Here is a 15,292-nt window from a genome sequence, read left to right as displayed (position 1 = left end):
ATGTTGATGATGCTGATGAAATTTCATCATCAACATCATTGTTTAACATCCATTTTCCATGCTGGCGTGGGTTGGACAGTTTGACTGGGATCTGAGAAGCCAGGAGGCTGCATGAGGCTCCACTCTGATCTGGCAGTGTTTCTACAGCTGGATGCCCTTCCTAACACCAACCCTCTGAGAGTGTAGCGGGTGCTTTTTATGTGCCACTGGCATGGGAGCCAGAGGGGGCTGGCATCAACCGTGTTTGGATGGTGCTTTTATATACCACTGGCATGGGAGCCAGTCAAGGTGGTGCTGGCATCAGCCATGTTCAGATGGTGCTTTTTACATGCCACCAGCACAGGAGCCAGTCAGGGTTAGGAGGCTGGCATTGACCACATTTGGATGGTGCTTTTTATGTGACACTGGCACAGGGAGCCAGACAGGCGGTACAATTTTCATTTGATTGTGGTTTGATTTGATATTGATGTTGATGTAATCCTGAAAAATATCGTAACCATTGGTCCAGCCATCTGGCCTTGAAGAGGGAACAGACAAAAAGACAGACAGATGGACAGACGCCCAAATCTGTCCATCTACAATGGGAAACAGAGCGAGAGTATCACAAATCTAAACTTTCTAAAGTCACAAACAATACAGCGGGGGTGGAATCCAGAGTTTATCTTTGTTGCCAGAATTTTTAGAAGATCAAAAAAAATTACTTGACTCAATAGGTCTCCTCAAGCATGGTATGTCACCCTTCGATCCAAAGGTACTTTTTGAGTGGGCTGGTTATGCGACACTGGTGTAGGCTACAGTTGCGATCTCACTTTATTTGCTGGGTCTTCTCAGTCACAGCATATCTCCAGAGGTCTTGGTCTTTTGTCATTGCCACTGTGAGGCCCAACATTTGAAGGTCATGCTTCATTCACCACCTCATCCCATGTCTTCCTGGGTCTCCCTCTACCATGGGCTCCTTCCACTGTTTGGGAGTGGCACTTCTTCACACAGCTCTCCTCATCCATCTGTAGTACATGACCATACCAGTGCAGACATCTCTTTTGCATGCCACATCTGATGCTTCTTATGTCCAACATTTCTCTTAGGGTGCTTAGACTCTGTCGTATGTGCACACTAACACTACAAAAAACTCAATATCCACTAAATAATCATACTTTTTCACATTTTTTCCACTAAAAACCTTCCTGATTACTTCCTTTGTAATCCAAAAAAACATTGTGGCCATTTGTCCAGCCATTTGACTGTGAAGAAGGACTCAGCGTTATGCCTGTTACAGTAAGATGTGGACAGAAAGCATGCAAAAAGTTGAAAATATTTGGCAAATTCTTTGAATGTTTTGGAATGAAATGCCAAATTCAAAACATTTAACTGAAGTAAAAATATTTCACTGGAGTAAAAATATTTATCTCAAAACAAGTGAAGAAAAAGTTTCTAACATTCATGAAAGTATTCAATGAATCATTCTAAAATTTTTAAATAAAAAAATTCAGTTTTTGTTTTGGCTAATTTTATTACAATTCAAGAGTAGTGTTTCAATTTTTAATTCATTGTTGTTTGATTGAAAAGTGATGTGTTAGAATACACTTGCTTATAGCTGTGAATATTATATTTACCAAACACCACTGAAGTAAAAATATTTGTCTGAATCTCATTTTGGGGTATTGTCCTGCTACAGTACAGGAAATGCATTGACACCAGCTCCTGAAGATTCAGCATCCTACAGGTCTCCATGCAAATGACTGTGTCAAATCTCTTGAGTGCTCCCCAGTCAGGCATAGACTGCATTAGGCTGTAAAACGGTATTACTTATGCACTGTGACACACACTCAAGTCAAACATGGGTTGATTGTGGCTCATATGTATGAGAACCAGGTGCATTTCGAGACATTAATTGCAAGTACTATCTCCTGGCAGAACTCTGAGCACTTGTTGAGCAGGCCTTGTAGTCCACTTGATGAGCATCATGTCATTAGCAAATGGACCCCCATATTGTCAAATTGGTTCTTTTGTCCACCTGCCAGCCTGGATTGTGGAGCATATTCTTTTATTCTTTTACTTGTATCAGTCATTTGACTGCAGCCATGCTGGAGCACCACCTTTAGTTGAGCAAATTGACTCCAGGACCTATTCTTTGTAAGCATAGTACTTATTCTCTCAGTGTCTTTTGCTGAACCACAAAGTTACGGGGAGGTAAACACACCAACGTCGGTTGTCAAATGATGCTGGGGGGATGAACACAGACACACAAAAACATACAAATACACACATACATATATATATATATGACAGGCTTCTTTCAGTTTCAGTCAACCAAATCCACTCACAAGGCTTTGTTCGGCTCAAGGCTATTGTAGGAGACACTTGCCCAAGGTGCCATGCAGTGGGACTGAACCCAGAACTATGTTGGTAAGCAAGCTACTTTATTTTATATCATTTGCCATAAAGGCAGTACACAGATATGTAGCTTTGCGGGCTGGATGATAATAATACAAGATGATAAAGATGGGAGAAGACAGAAAGCGCCCGCCGACCCTCTGCTTCTCTAAAACATTGTTCGTTAAAAACAACATATATAGAGGTATTAAACCTCTTACAAATAAATACAAAACGTTGGACTATAAGTCCATCCCAAAGGAAACAAAATTTATACGCATACATATGTAGGTGATAAATCTCATACATTACTCCCCAATTAACTCTTTTGTGGCCTGCAGGTATTCCTGCAACCACCAATCGGAGCCAAAAAAAAGTAATCTGTATTTCTCCTTTGGGAAGGATCTTGACCTGTGCAAAAATTCTTTTCTTTACAGTACTAGTGCAGCCACCTGTGAAGGCCACTCTGGACTGTCAATAAAAATCAGGTCCATCAGAACCTGACTATCAAGATTATTTTCCACATACTCCCTGTGATAGAGGAATACAAATTCCCCATCACTTTCATTGAGAGGGACCTCAACTACCTTGCTCAGTGGCACACATCCCACTGATAAGGTTTCCTTCTTCTCCCCCTCCAGTGGCACACATCCCACTGAAGGGATTTTGGACATGCCATCGCCGGCAATGCTCCATTTTTCTTTTTCTTCTTTCTTTTCCCCTTTGCAACGGGAGGGTGGAGTTCCTTCAACATGTCCGGAGGTCCCTCCTCCCCTCCTGCCACCTCAGAGTCCATCAGTAGGCAACCATTGTTTCCTACCTTCTTTCCCTTAGTACCTTTTCTCAAGGAGGTTACCTCCTTCTCGACTTTCTCCCTCTCTCCCTCCAATGAAGGAGCAGGAGGCGTTGTTGGAGGAACAGGGGGTTAACAGTTATCAATCAACTGGTCCAGGACCTTTGCCTGGTCCCAGCAATAGTTCTTCTTCATGTGCCCTGATTCCAGGCACAGGTGACACTTGGGGGGGGGGGAGCATCCATCAATGATCACAGGGTGCCTGGAACAGGCTATTGTCAAGAAATCTAGTAAAACTAGATCTTCGGCCAATTGGGTCCATAGGGTCAAAATTACATTGGACATGTGATTGTACATCCAATCACATGTACAAGGTCCCCATCTCAGGAATATGCACATGTGGATCCTTTAGAGAACATTTTTTTCTCAGATGTCTAGACTATCACTCTCAATATGGCTGCCACAAGTGTCAAAGCAATCCAGTGCAGACACACTAAGAATATTGCAATTTATTATCATTGAATGAGTGATGAATGGTGGAATTTAGGGCAGTAGATGGAGGATTGGTGAAGTACCAGTCAAAATGTCTTGTGGTACTGTTATGTATTTTTATGCTCTGAGTTCAAATCTCATCAGTAATATAGCAGTAATATTGATCACATGCCAATAAAATTGATTATCGTTATTATTACTACTTCTAAGGTGGCAAGCTGGAAGAATTGTTAGTATGCTGGGTGAAATGCTTAGCAGTATTTTACCTGTCGCTATGTTCTGGGTTCAAATTCCACCCAGGTCGACTTTGCCTTTCATCCTTTCAGAGTTGATAAATTAAGTACCGGTTGAGTACTGGGGTCGATGTAATTGACTTATCTCCGCCTCTGAAATTGTTGGTCTTGTGTCAAAATTTGAAATCCTTATTATTGCTACTATATAAGTAGAAAGAAATGCACTTCTGTTGTAAGATTAAATTTTTACTAGAAACCAGAAATAGAGATGACATCAACATATTCAAAGAATAAGTAAGTTGACCTTTAGCAAGAGTAAGAGATAGCTATTAAACTCAACAAAAACTTTCAATATATGTATTTATTCAACAACATTGACAATTCCAAAGATGATTATAAAACTCAAATAACTGGTACAATAAGAGAATATGAATATAAACATAAAAAACTGCAACAGAAGAGGAAAATTCCATATTAAGAAAATGCAAATAATGTTGATGATAGCAATAATACTTATTTATAATTTAGGTAGAAGTCCAACAGTTTTGAATCAATTATGTTAACTCTAGTACTTTATTTTATCAGTTCTGAAAGGTAGGATATGAATTCATAATGTAAAGTACCAAAAGAGATCTTGGAATGCATTTTTTCTGACATTCCAGTGATTCTTCCAGCTCATTGGCCTACTACAACAGCAACAACAACAATAATAATATACAATGCTCAACAAATTACACAATGATAGATTTAACAGCTAAGCTTGCTTTTTTCCATTTTGGTACTGGATCATCATTCTTTTCCTTAGTTTCTAATTTCATTTCATCAGCCTGAAATTGATAATAGAAAAGATAAATATTTCAAATATTTCTGATTTGTAATGAGTTCATTCAGTAACAATCTTCTTTGATGATTAATCTAATATATATGAATCCTGTTCCACAAGTATAACAGTGTTTGTTGGTGACAATTTACTACTAGTTCATTTATATTTATCACACCCCGCTTTAAAGGTCTTAGAAACAGTAAAGCCTAAATCAAGTGCCTTAAGTTTGGGATGATAGAATTTGAGAATTTGCTTAATAGTGTTCCCCTGGTGAAGATAACATATTGAATCATGGTCTTAGTGAATATGAGAAAAAGTATTTTGTCAATCATTAAGAGTCATTGTATTATTGTAAGCTTTCTTGACAATCACTGTAATGTTTGGCGGATCTTTAAATCCTTATTGAGGATTGCACCTAGATCTTTCTCTTCCTCAATAACTTTGAATAACTTCAATTTATATGAATACTTTAGATCAGTGCTTCTCAAATTATCTGATGTGGTGTACTGGCAGTTTTTTTCCAATGTGCCAGGGACCAGTAATATTTCCTAGTAATATTAATTTATACCAGAAACAATATATATATAATGAATATAATAAAAGTCAACAATTTTATATTTATTTTGTAAACAAATAATACAATATTACATAAGCATTTTATGTTTCTTTCTTTTCTGGAAACTCGCTGCACACCGGCAGCTGATGGCTTGTGGACTGGCACCATTTTGCAAACCACCACTTTGAGAAGCACTGCTTTTATCTACGAACTTATACTCTTCTATAATGAAGAATAACTGCAATTGATTAGACAAACATTTCTCTTAGGGAACCTTGGAAATAACCCTAACCCTAACCCTAATTCCATATCTCAGGGAACTATCATGATCATGATCATCATTATCCTTATCATCATCACCATCATCATTTAACGTCCATTGTCCATGCTGGCATGGGTTGGATGATTTGATCAGAGCTGGAAGGCTGCACCAGACTCCAGTCTGATTTAGCATAGTTTCTATGGCTGGATTCCCTTCCTAATGCAGATCACTTTACAGAGTGTGCTGGGGGCTCTTACGTGGCACTGCAGGGATGCTTTTACATGGTGCCACATGAGTTCTTTTACATGGCATTGCACAGGCATTTTTATGTGGAACCACATAGGTTCAACATGCTGAGAAAATTCTCTAGGCTTTTGAAGTAATCTTTCTACCCGGCTTTTCCTTCGCAGGGAGCATAAACAACAACCAACCTGAACACTTTTACCACTGCAGTGCGTTACATCCAAAATGACCAGCCTGCCTTTCGGTTCTCTAAAGACAGTTCTAATCTCTAAATCCAGGTTTTTTCTGGCCAGCACTCCTCCGCCCCCTCCCAGTTGACAGGGAGAAACATATTTCTTGTAGCCGTTCAAACGATGTGACCCAAGGTTGTTAAGGAGGTAGCCTTGCTTCCAATCTGACCCCAGGCTGCGAATATTTAAACAACCGAGTTTAAACGAGAACGTGAAAAATTAGTCGAATGTTTAAAACTTACTGTTTGAACGGGAGAGAGGGTGTAGTTTCACCCTCCTCTTTTCTGTCTGTAAGTGTTGTGGTTTGCGAGGTCATTTTTTTTGCGAATTGCCGGTACAGATGTCTCAAAAAGTTCATCTGTAATGGGCCGACATCCTCCACAAAAGATTTTTTTAGTTCGAAATAGTCAGTGTTGTCTATGGTATAAAACTCAACATTTTCAAGAATTATACTATTTAAATCTGTTGCGATATATTTTTTTGTCGATTTCATTAAACCAATTTGGTCTCTTAAGTGTTTATTATTTTTGTTTATCACCATGAAGGTGTTTCACTTTTTTATATTAGGCGATTGTGGAGGGGTGTGTGTGCTTGTAGGTGAGTGTGTGCTTGTGGTATGTGTCTGTGTGTTTGTGTGTGCTTTTTCCAGTGTGTGTGTTTTATTTGGCTACGTGTGTGTTTGCGGCTGTATTTGTGGGTGTGGGTGTGCTTGTCTCTCTCGGAGCATAGTCCTGTGTATCTGAAGAGGGTGGGTTTTTTTGTTTCTGTCTTCTTTTTGAAGGTTCCACGGTGACCCACTCCTGGTTGTTGTTGTTGTTGTTGTTTTCTCCCGCTGTTGGCTGTACTTCAGCAATTTGTGTGCATGACGTGGCTGCTATTTCTAGCAGTGTGGTCGTTGTCTGATAACAGACTTTTAAATCGTCACTTTCCACATATTATTATACCCACTACAGAAATACGATGTGCTGAAATCAAGGAAAAAATCGTTTATGAGATTAATTCCGAAAAATGTTCAACTATGTAGTAATTATAAAGGATGACCTTTTATAATGGTACATGAATATAAACTTAGCAACTTAAAGCTGCTGTACGGTGCAGAAACAAATATTGTTACCTACTATTAAAGTGGTACATCCTCCATCCTCATGTTATATTATTTTTGTATTATTCTTATGCAAAGAGGAGTGTCATATATGTATCCAGCCCAGAAATATAGCCTACTGTAAGATAACATGTGAAAGCCAAATAACAACATAAGGGCTCTAAATGCATGCTACAAGGTTTTTACCCAAATTATACAATATATGCATGCATGTGTGAGTGTCTGCAGTATATACACATATAATTCATATGTAATTTCACCCTAGTTTGGAATCAAATATTCTCTCTCTCTCTCCATATATATATATATATATATATATCTGTTTGAAGTTTTATATCCGAGCTGTGGCCATGCTGGGGCACCACCATTTTGCTACACTGTCATTACTGAGAGCCTCCTCTAATATGTGGCACTTGGTGAAGAATAGAGTTTGATGTTGCTACCCTCATTTGCACCTCTTGCCATGAGGTAGGTTTGTCTAAGACTCTTGACAAGAAGAGGTCCAGTTTTGATTTGAAAATACCTACATCCACTTTGTGTAGGTCCCTCAGGCTCTTTGGAAGAATATTAAGAAGCTGTGGGCCTCTGAAACCCAGGCTGTTCCAGTAGCTGAGCTGTTGCAATGAGATGATCCTCTTTGTGAAGCTTTGCTGGATTGCTTCAAGGTCCGCTGTTAATTTTACACTGTTGGGTGACCATAGCTGGAAGCAGTAATCCAGGTGGCTGGGGATGAATGTTCTCCAGAGGACCATCATGGTTTCCTTTTCTTTGGTTCCGAACATTCTCAGAATTCATCCAGCCAATCATCTGCACTTTGTCACCATCCTGGTAATGTACACTTGGAAAGAGGTATCATCACTCATGTCAAATCTCAGGTCCTTTACTGATTTAGGCTCTGGGATTGTAATCCACTGTAGACCAGTGTACCCTGTAAGTTTTATATTCAGTTTTGGACACACAGGGCTTGGAATTTTTCAGCATTAAACAGCATATTATTATCCTCGGCCCATCTGTAAATTGAGTCCAACTCCTGCTGCAGGTGTGCAACATCACTGTGGTTCTGTATTTTCTGCGAGACTCTTGTATCGTCTGCGTAGCTAGCAAGAGTGGTTATCCAGGCAGTTGAGGGCATATCTGAGAGGGCCACAATGAAAAGCGGTAGTCCCAAGACAGTGCCTTGTGGAACACCACTCACTATTTGTGTTTTCATTGAGGTGGCTCCATTGGCCACTACTGCTTAACTTCTATCTTTCAGAAAGTCATGTAACCACTTCCCTAGTTTTCCAGCTATATCAAGATCACACAGTTTATGGCATATCATACAATGATCCACTTTATCAAAAGTTTTTGCAAAATAAAGGTATATTACATCCACATTTGAGTTGTTGAGTAACTGCCTCAACACCCAGCCATAGTGCTGTAAAAGCTAGGTCAGGCAGCTCCTACCTGGTCAAAAGCCATGCTGGGTATCACTCAGCAAGTCATTTTCTTCAAGGAATGCGATTAGTTTTGTTGGTAAATCATAAATCCAAGCACATTCTAAGTTATAGAGCAGTATAGTATAAAGATAGATAAAGCCAGGAATGTAAAGGTCATTCTTTATAATTACAACATAGTTGAATATTTTTCAGCATCATCTGTGTGTGGGCACTTCACTGGGTGGAATATGATTAATTGCTGTTGGATTTTACTGAATACTCTGGGTATACAATGTACATTACTTCACACCAATTACATTATCAGATTCCAGGAGATGCAAACACAAACATATAAGTAATATTGCAATAATACTATCAGCAACAATATCAGTAACAGAGCCATGGTTGTCTTCGAGTTGTTCATAGTATTAACAGAAAAGAAAAACTAATCATGGTTAAGTGATAGTTACAGTTAAATAAATAAAAAAAAACCTAAAGTAGGAATTGAAGATGACTTTTACCAAAGAGTAGATGAAATGTGTCAAGAGAAATAAAATAAAATAAAAATAGCAAAATAAAGGATTATAAAAAATAGTTAAAACACTTTGTTTTTTTACAACCTGGTTAGTTTTTTTTAGTCTTTTATCTTCATCATTTATTATGTTCTCAGGCCAGTATGGTTTTCAGTAACCCCTATGAACTATACTGGCCATTAATCTCTAAGCTGCATATGGAGTGTATTAATCAATGTTAGTCATAAAATATCAAATAGAAAATACTGTTATGGAAAAAATATATAACATTCATGTGAACATAAATAATTTAATATTTCTTATATCATAATGTAATTTAGAGAGAAACTTCAGTATTTGCCAGAAAGTACAGCTGAAGCAACATAGTATATCTTGAGTAGTAAATGGATTTTGGTAGTGGGTAACCAGCGAAATGAAATGCAGCAGTTGGAATTGAGTAGACTGGACATTGATTGGTGTTGGGAGGATAGAAATTAATGCATATATTGTGTATGGAATTGCTAGTTTGTAAGGGTATAAAATGAGATAAATGTATTTAAAACCTAAAGCTACAATAGTAAATTAAATAAATAAAATAAGTGACAGAAAGCTGTCCTGTTACTTAGAGAGCATTCTTGCCAGCCACTACTGGAACAAATGCATCTGGCATTCTGGTCAGAATGTCAGATGCATTTTGGCCTTTTCAATAGTGTGAACTTGAAGCTAACCACATGCTCAGACAAGAATGCCTAAATAACATAATGAGTATAAATATAACTCATTATATCACCTATTCTATATCTCATACTAGATGAGCAGTGTTTTGTCTGAGTCAGACTTGTTTAAGGGGTATAAACGCAAGGAAAAACAAAGACATCAAACAGAAAAACAACATATTCCCCTCGCAAAAATGGCAGATCCATTTAGCTAGATATACCAGAGAAACAAATCGTTCAACAAACCACCCTCAGCCCCAATGTTGACCCCTAAATATGCTGCCACTAAAATAACTAAAATAAGATGCAGCCACTAAAGTGACTGTATGCTAGGTGGACCCTACACATGCAACCCACCACAACCCTCCTGGGTTTTGTTAGTCTTCATCATGTAAAGACTGAATCTGATGTCTTCGTGCAGCACTTCCCTAAGACTGGCATTGTTAATGTTCTGGACCTGCTGGATGAACTCAGCTATCCTAATAACTTTAGCTTTAGGTGTTTTCGCTCAATAAACACACACAACACCCGGTCTGGGAATCAAAACCGCGATCCTCCAACTGTGAGTCTGCTGCCCTAACCACTGGGCCATTGTGCCTCCATCCTAATAACATTTGACCACTGAAAATATTTTTTTCCTTTGGTCACAAATGACAGTTCCCCAGTAGCTATTTCCTGATACTGAACACAAAGGACACAGTCATATTGAAGATATTGGCAATGATTGGTGGTTTAAGCGTGCTTTTCATTTTCTGTGTCAAACTGGAATCTGTCACATTGATGTTGCTGCCATACAGAAAGAGAAGTAAGAAAGTTAACACTTTGGGTATATCATTATTACATAATGTCATGTTTATGACCTGCTAAAATTTGCAAACAAATAGTGTATATTGTATAATCATAAAGAATTTTGAAATATTTATCATAAAACTAGTTATTATTTGTCAAAAGAAACAAAGAAGTATGTTATTCTATAAATACAGATTCCTCGAATCAAAATTAAAATGATCTTTATTCTATTTATGATTTACTCTTTTACTTGTTTCAGTCATTTGACTGCGGCCATGCTGGAGCATCACCTTTTTTAATCGAGCAACTCGACCCCGGGACATATTCTTTTGTAAGCCCAGTACTTATTCTATCGGTCTCTTTTGCCGAACCGCTAAGTAACGGGGACATAAACACACCAGCATCGGTTGTCAAGCAATGCTAGGGGGACAAACACAGACACACACACGCATATATATATATATATATATATATATATATATATATATATATATATATATATACATATATACGACGGGCTTCTTTCAGTTTCCGTCTACCAAATCCACTCACAAGGCTTTGGTCATCCCGAGGCTATAGTAGAAGACACTTGCCCAAGGTGCCACGCAGTGGGACTGAACCCGGAACCATGTGGTTGGCAAACAAGCTATTTGCCACACAGCCACTCCTACGCCTATTTAATTATTTTATGAACCTATGTAGGCTAAGACCAGGAAAAATTCTGGCAGAAATTAAGAAATTTTGTTTGACACTACTATTTTTGTCACATCACAGAATAGTTTTACTCTAATGTAAGTCACCTTAAACAGCAAACTGTATTCAAAATATCTGCTCAAATTAGGTTTAGTATATTTATTAGAATCTTATTCATTAGTGTCTGCCTACAAACCTCTATCTTTGATGCACATATCACTAAATTTCATCACTCTCAACTGTTAGGGTTCAGATAAGATAAGTGTTAATGTATAAAATTCTTTTCATCTCTCTCTCTCTCTCACCCATCTCTCATTGAGGGCTGAGGGAATTCAGATAAGTACTAAGCTAATAATTAATACTAACTTTTAGCTATACATGCATATCTCCCCACTTTCTTCTCTCTGAGCTCTATTAATGGTTCCTATTAAACTCCATTTGGCAAACGTCAAATAAACAACATGTTTCTATCATTATTTTTACTTTTATACTTGTTTTAATCATGGGACTGCAACCATGCTGGTTATTTGTTGAACCACCAAGTTATTGGATATAAACCAAAGAACACTAATTTTTAAGTATTGGCAATATAAAAACATATATAAAGGCATGCACACACACGTATCTCTATATTTGTCTTTTTTATTAACAATTTTTTGGTATCATATTTGTTAGTATACACATCTCTTTCATGCACTCTACTTATCTCTCACTCCCAAAATCTGTCCTCATGGCCCTGTTCACTATATCATTGATATCTGGTAGCCCCCCCTATACACTCAGGTTTTTACCACTTACTGCATTCCCCTATCCCACTCTCTATTCACACATTTTTGGCAATGCTTCAAGGGCACTTGCCACCATCTATCTCTTCCTTCTTTTATTCAACCATCTCATTTATATTCTGATCCTTGTCCCTTGTGAGTATGCTTGGCACTTTGCCACCATCTCTCTCCTGCTCTCTCTTGTACTCTTGCTGTCTCCTGTGCTCTCTCCTTCTCCTGCTTTTCCCTCAGGCTGGATAGCCATGTATCTCCTTTACAGCAGCACACCTGTTTCTGTCCTCATTCTTGATCGCTCAATCTCTCTCTCTCTCTCTCCCTCTCTCTGGCTGGGTGACCATGTACCTCCTCTACAGCAAGATACCTGTTTCTGTCTCTGTCTCACTATAACCTTTCATCATCTGACATAAGGTTACCTCCTCCAATGCCACCTCCCCTCTCAAAGTATATTTGTTTTGCAAGTTACTTGGTGATCCTGCTAGTGCTGAGCCCACGTAAAAAGCATCCAGTCTACACTGTAAAATGGTTGGCATTTGGAAGGGCATCCAGGTGTAAAAACTATGCCAAAACTGACCGTGCCTGAGTTTGTGCCATGCAAAAACCACTCAGTCCACTCTGCTGGGTGGTTGGTGTTAGGAAGGGCATCCAACTGTAAAAACCCTGTCAAAACAGACACAGAAGTCTAGTGCAGGCTCCTGTCAGCATGGAAGGCAAACATTAAATGATGATGATGATGATGATGATGATATATATATATATATATATATATATATATATATATATATATATATATATATATATCATCATCATCATCATCATTTAATGTTTGTATATATATATATATATATATATATATATATATATATATATATATATATACAACTTATAAACAAGGGCAAAAGAAAATTATTTCTATGCCAATATGCTGATAACAGACTTTTAAATCATCACTGTCCACATATTATTATACCCACTACAGAAATACGATGTGCTGAAATCGAGGAAAGTTAGCCAACAGAATTTTTAAAAAGATCGTTATTTCTATATTGAATCAATTTTGGAATTAATCTCATAAAATACTTTTTCCTCTTCAGTAGAAAATACGAATAGAAAGAAATGAAATACTTACATGCGCCCATGGAAAAAAAGCCGAAGCAAAAATCATGAGTACATATAAGTACCCCAGATATATCTAAATATAAAATCCTTTGGTTAGCCTCAGCACACATGTGAACTGTTCTCCAACACAGCTTATAGTGGTTACCAGTCCCTATAGCTAATAGTAATAAATCTACTACTAATATAGGATGAAGTTCTTTTACAGAAAAAATTTCATCAAAAAAGTGGCAGCATATTAAAATACCTTTAAAGGTTAAAATTCTAAACAACTTATAAACAAGGGCAAAAGAAAATTATTTCTATGCCAATATGCTGATAACAAACTTTTAAATCATCACTTTCCACATATTATTATACCTACGACAGAAATACGATGTGCTGAAATTGAGGAAAAAATCTTTTATGAGATTAATTCCGAAATTGATTCAATATAGAAATAACGATCTTTTTAAAAAATTCAGTCGGCTAGCTTTCCTCAATTTCAGCACATTGTATTTCTGTAGTGGGTATAATAATATGTGGAAAGTGACGATTTAAAAGTCTGTTATCAGCATATTGGCCTAGAAATAATTTTCTTTTGCCCTTGTTTATAATTTTAACCTTTAAAGGTATTTTAATATGCTGCCACTTTTTTGATGAAATTTTTTTCTGTAAAAAAACTTCATCCTATATTAGTAATAGTATATATATATATATATATATATATATATATCTCAACATCATCATCATCATTTAATGTCTGTTGTCCATGCTGGCATGGGTTGGATGGCTTGACCAGGGCTGGTAAGCTGAGGGTCTGCTCCAGACTCTAGTCTGATTTGGCATGGTTTCTACAGCTTGATGCCCTGTCTAATGTCAACCACTCTGAGAATATAATGAGTGCTTTTACATGCCACCAGTACAGGTGTCAGTTTGCATGACACCAATATCTGCCACAACTACGATTTCACTTGGCTTGATGGGTCTACTTCTCAAGCATGTCATTTGTCATTGCCTCTGAGAGGCCCAGTGTTCAAAAGGTGCATTTTTTGGGCCACTGGCATGGGTGCTAGTTATGCAACACCAGTATCAGCCACATTGCTTCTGTGAGGTCCAACACTTGAAAGATGCTTTTTATGTGCCAGTTATGTGACACCATCAATGACCATAGCTATGATTTCACTTGGCTTGACTGGTCTTCTCAAGCATGGCATATTGCTAAAGGTCTCAGCCACTAGTCATTGCCTCCACGAGGCTCAATATTGGAAGATCATGCTTCACCACCTCGTCCCATTTCTTCCTGGGTCTCCCTCTTTCACAGCTTCCTTTGATTGGTAGAGATCAGTACTTCTTCACACAACTGTCTACATCCATATGCATCATATGACTGTACCAAAGCAGTCATCTCTCTTGTACACCACATCTGATGTTTCTTATGCCAAGCTTTTCTCTTAAGATATTTACACACTGTCATGCATGCACACTCACATCCAATGAAGCATACTAGCTTCATTTCTTTCAAATATATATATATAAATATTTGTCATTTTTATATCATATTTATTGCTGATATTGTTATTATTACTATTGTCAATTATACAATCCAACAAGTATTTTGTTGTCAGGACGTTTTTATCTGATTTGATAGTTTTTTGACATGCGAACTCCATAAATGGAATTCATTTTTTACTATCACACCTAGATTTAACTTCACCCAACCTCACCCCAATTTTTGTAATTTTCTTCAATTTCCAGAAAAATGCATTGTTTACCTGTGAAATAGCCGTACTTTTTATGTTTGTGAGACAGCAGAACCAGGGAAAAACATTGGGTAATCAAAGAACGGTCACAGCAAACATTAGTTCCAAGGTCTTTTAATGTGGTTGAAGAGCCTTTAGTTCAACCAGGAAAACTTATCCTACCTCCATTCCACATCAAAACTGGCATTATAAAGCAGTTTGTTAAAGCTCTGGATAAAGATGGACTATGCTTTTATTATGTCTGCAGCATATTTCTTGGTCCAAGAAACAAAAAGATAAAAGCTGGAGTATTTGATGAGCCTCAAATCAGAAAATTAATGAAAGATGGGAATTTTGTAAATTCTATGAAATGAACTGAAACAGCAGCATGGAATTCATTTGCAATAAGCAGCCAACTATTCCAAAATAGTTGATAAT

At 37.6% G+C, this 15,292-nt stretch overlaps 1 protein-coding gene across 3 annotated transcripts in view; it reads right to left on the bottom strand.

Annotated features, from left to right (window-relative positions):
* Positions 1-4,287: 4,287 nt before the first annotated feature.
* Positions 4,288-15,292, bottom strand: part of LOC115212167 (HORMA domain-containing protein 1-like) — a 557,209-nt gene continuing 546,204 nt past the window's right edge. For all 3 annotated transcript variants that reach the window (XM_036502711.1, XM_036502710.1, XM_036502712.1), the window contains one exon: positions 4,288-4,718. In XM_036502711.1, coding sequence (XP_036358604.1) covers positions 4,623-4,718 — 96 coding nt within the window. In that variant the 3' untranslated portion in view covers positions 4,288-4,622. The remainder of the gene's footprint in view (positions 4,719-15,292) is intronic.

The sequence above is a fragment of the Octopus sinensis genome, linkage group LG5 (genome assembly GCF_006345805.1).
Source record: "Octopus sinensis linkage group LG5, ASM634580v1, whole genome shotgun sequence".
Classification (NCBI taxonomy): Eukaryota; Metazoa; Mollusca; class Cephalopoda; order Octopoda; family Octopodidae; genus Octopus; species Octopus sinensis.
Note: the sequence above shows the minus strand (reverse complement) of the source record. Positions and strands in the feature narration are given on the sequence as shown.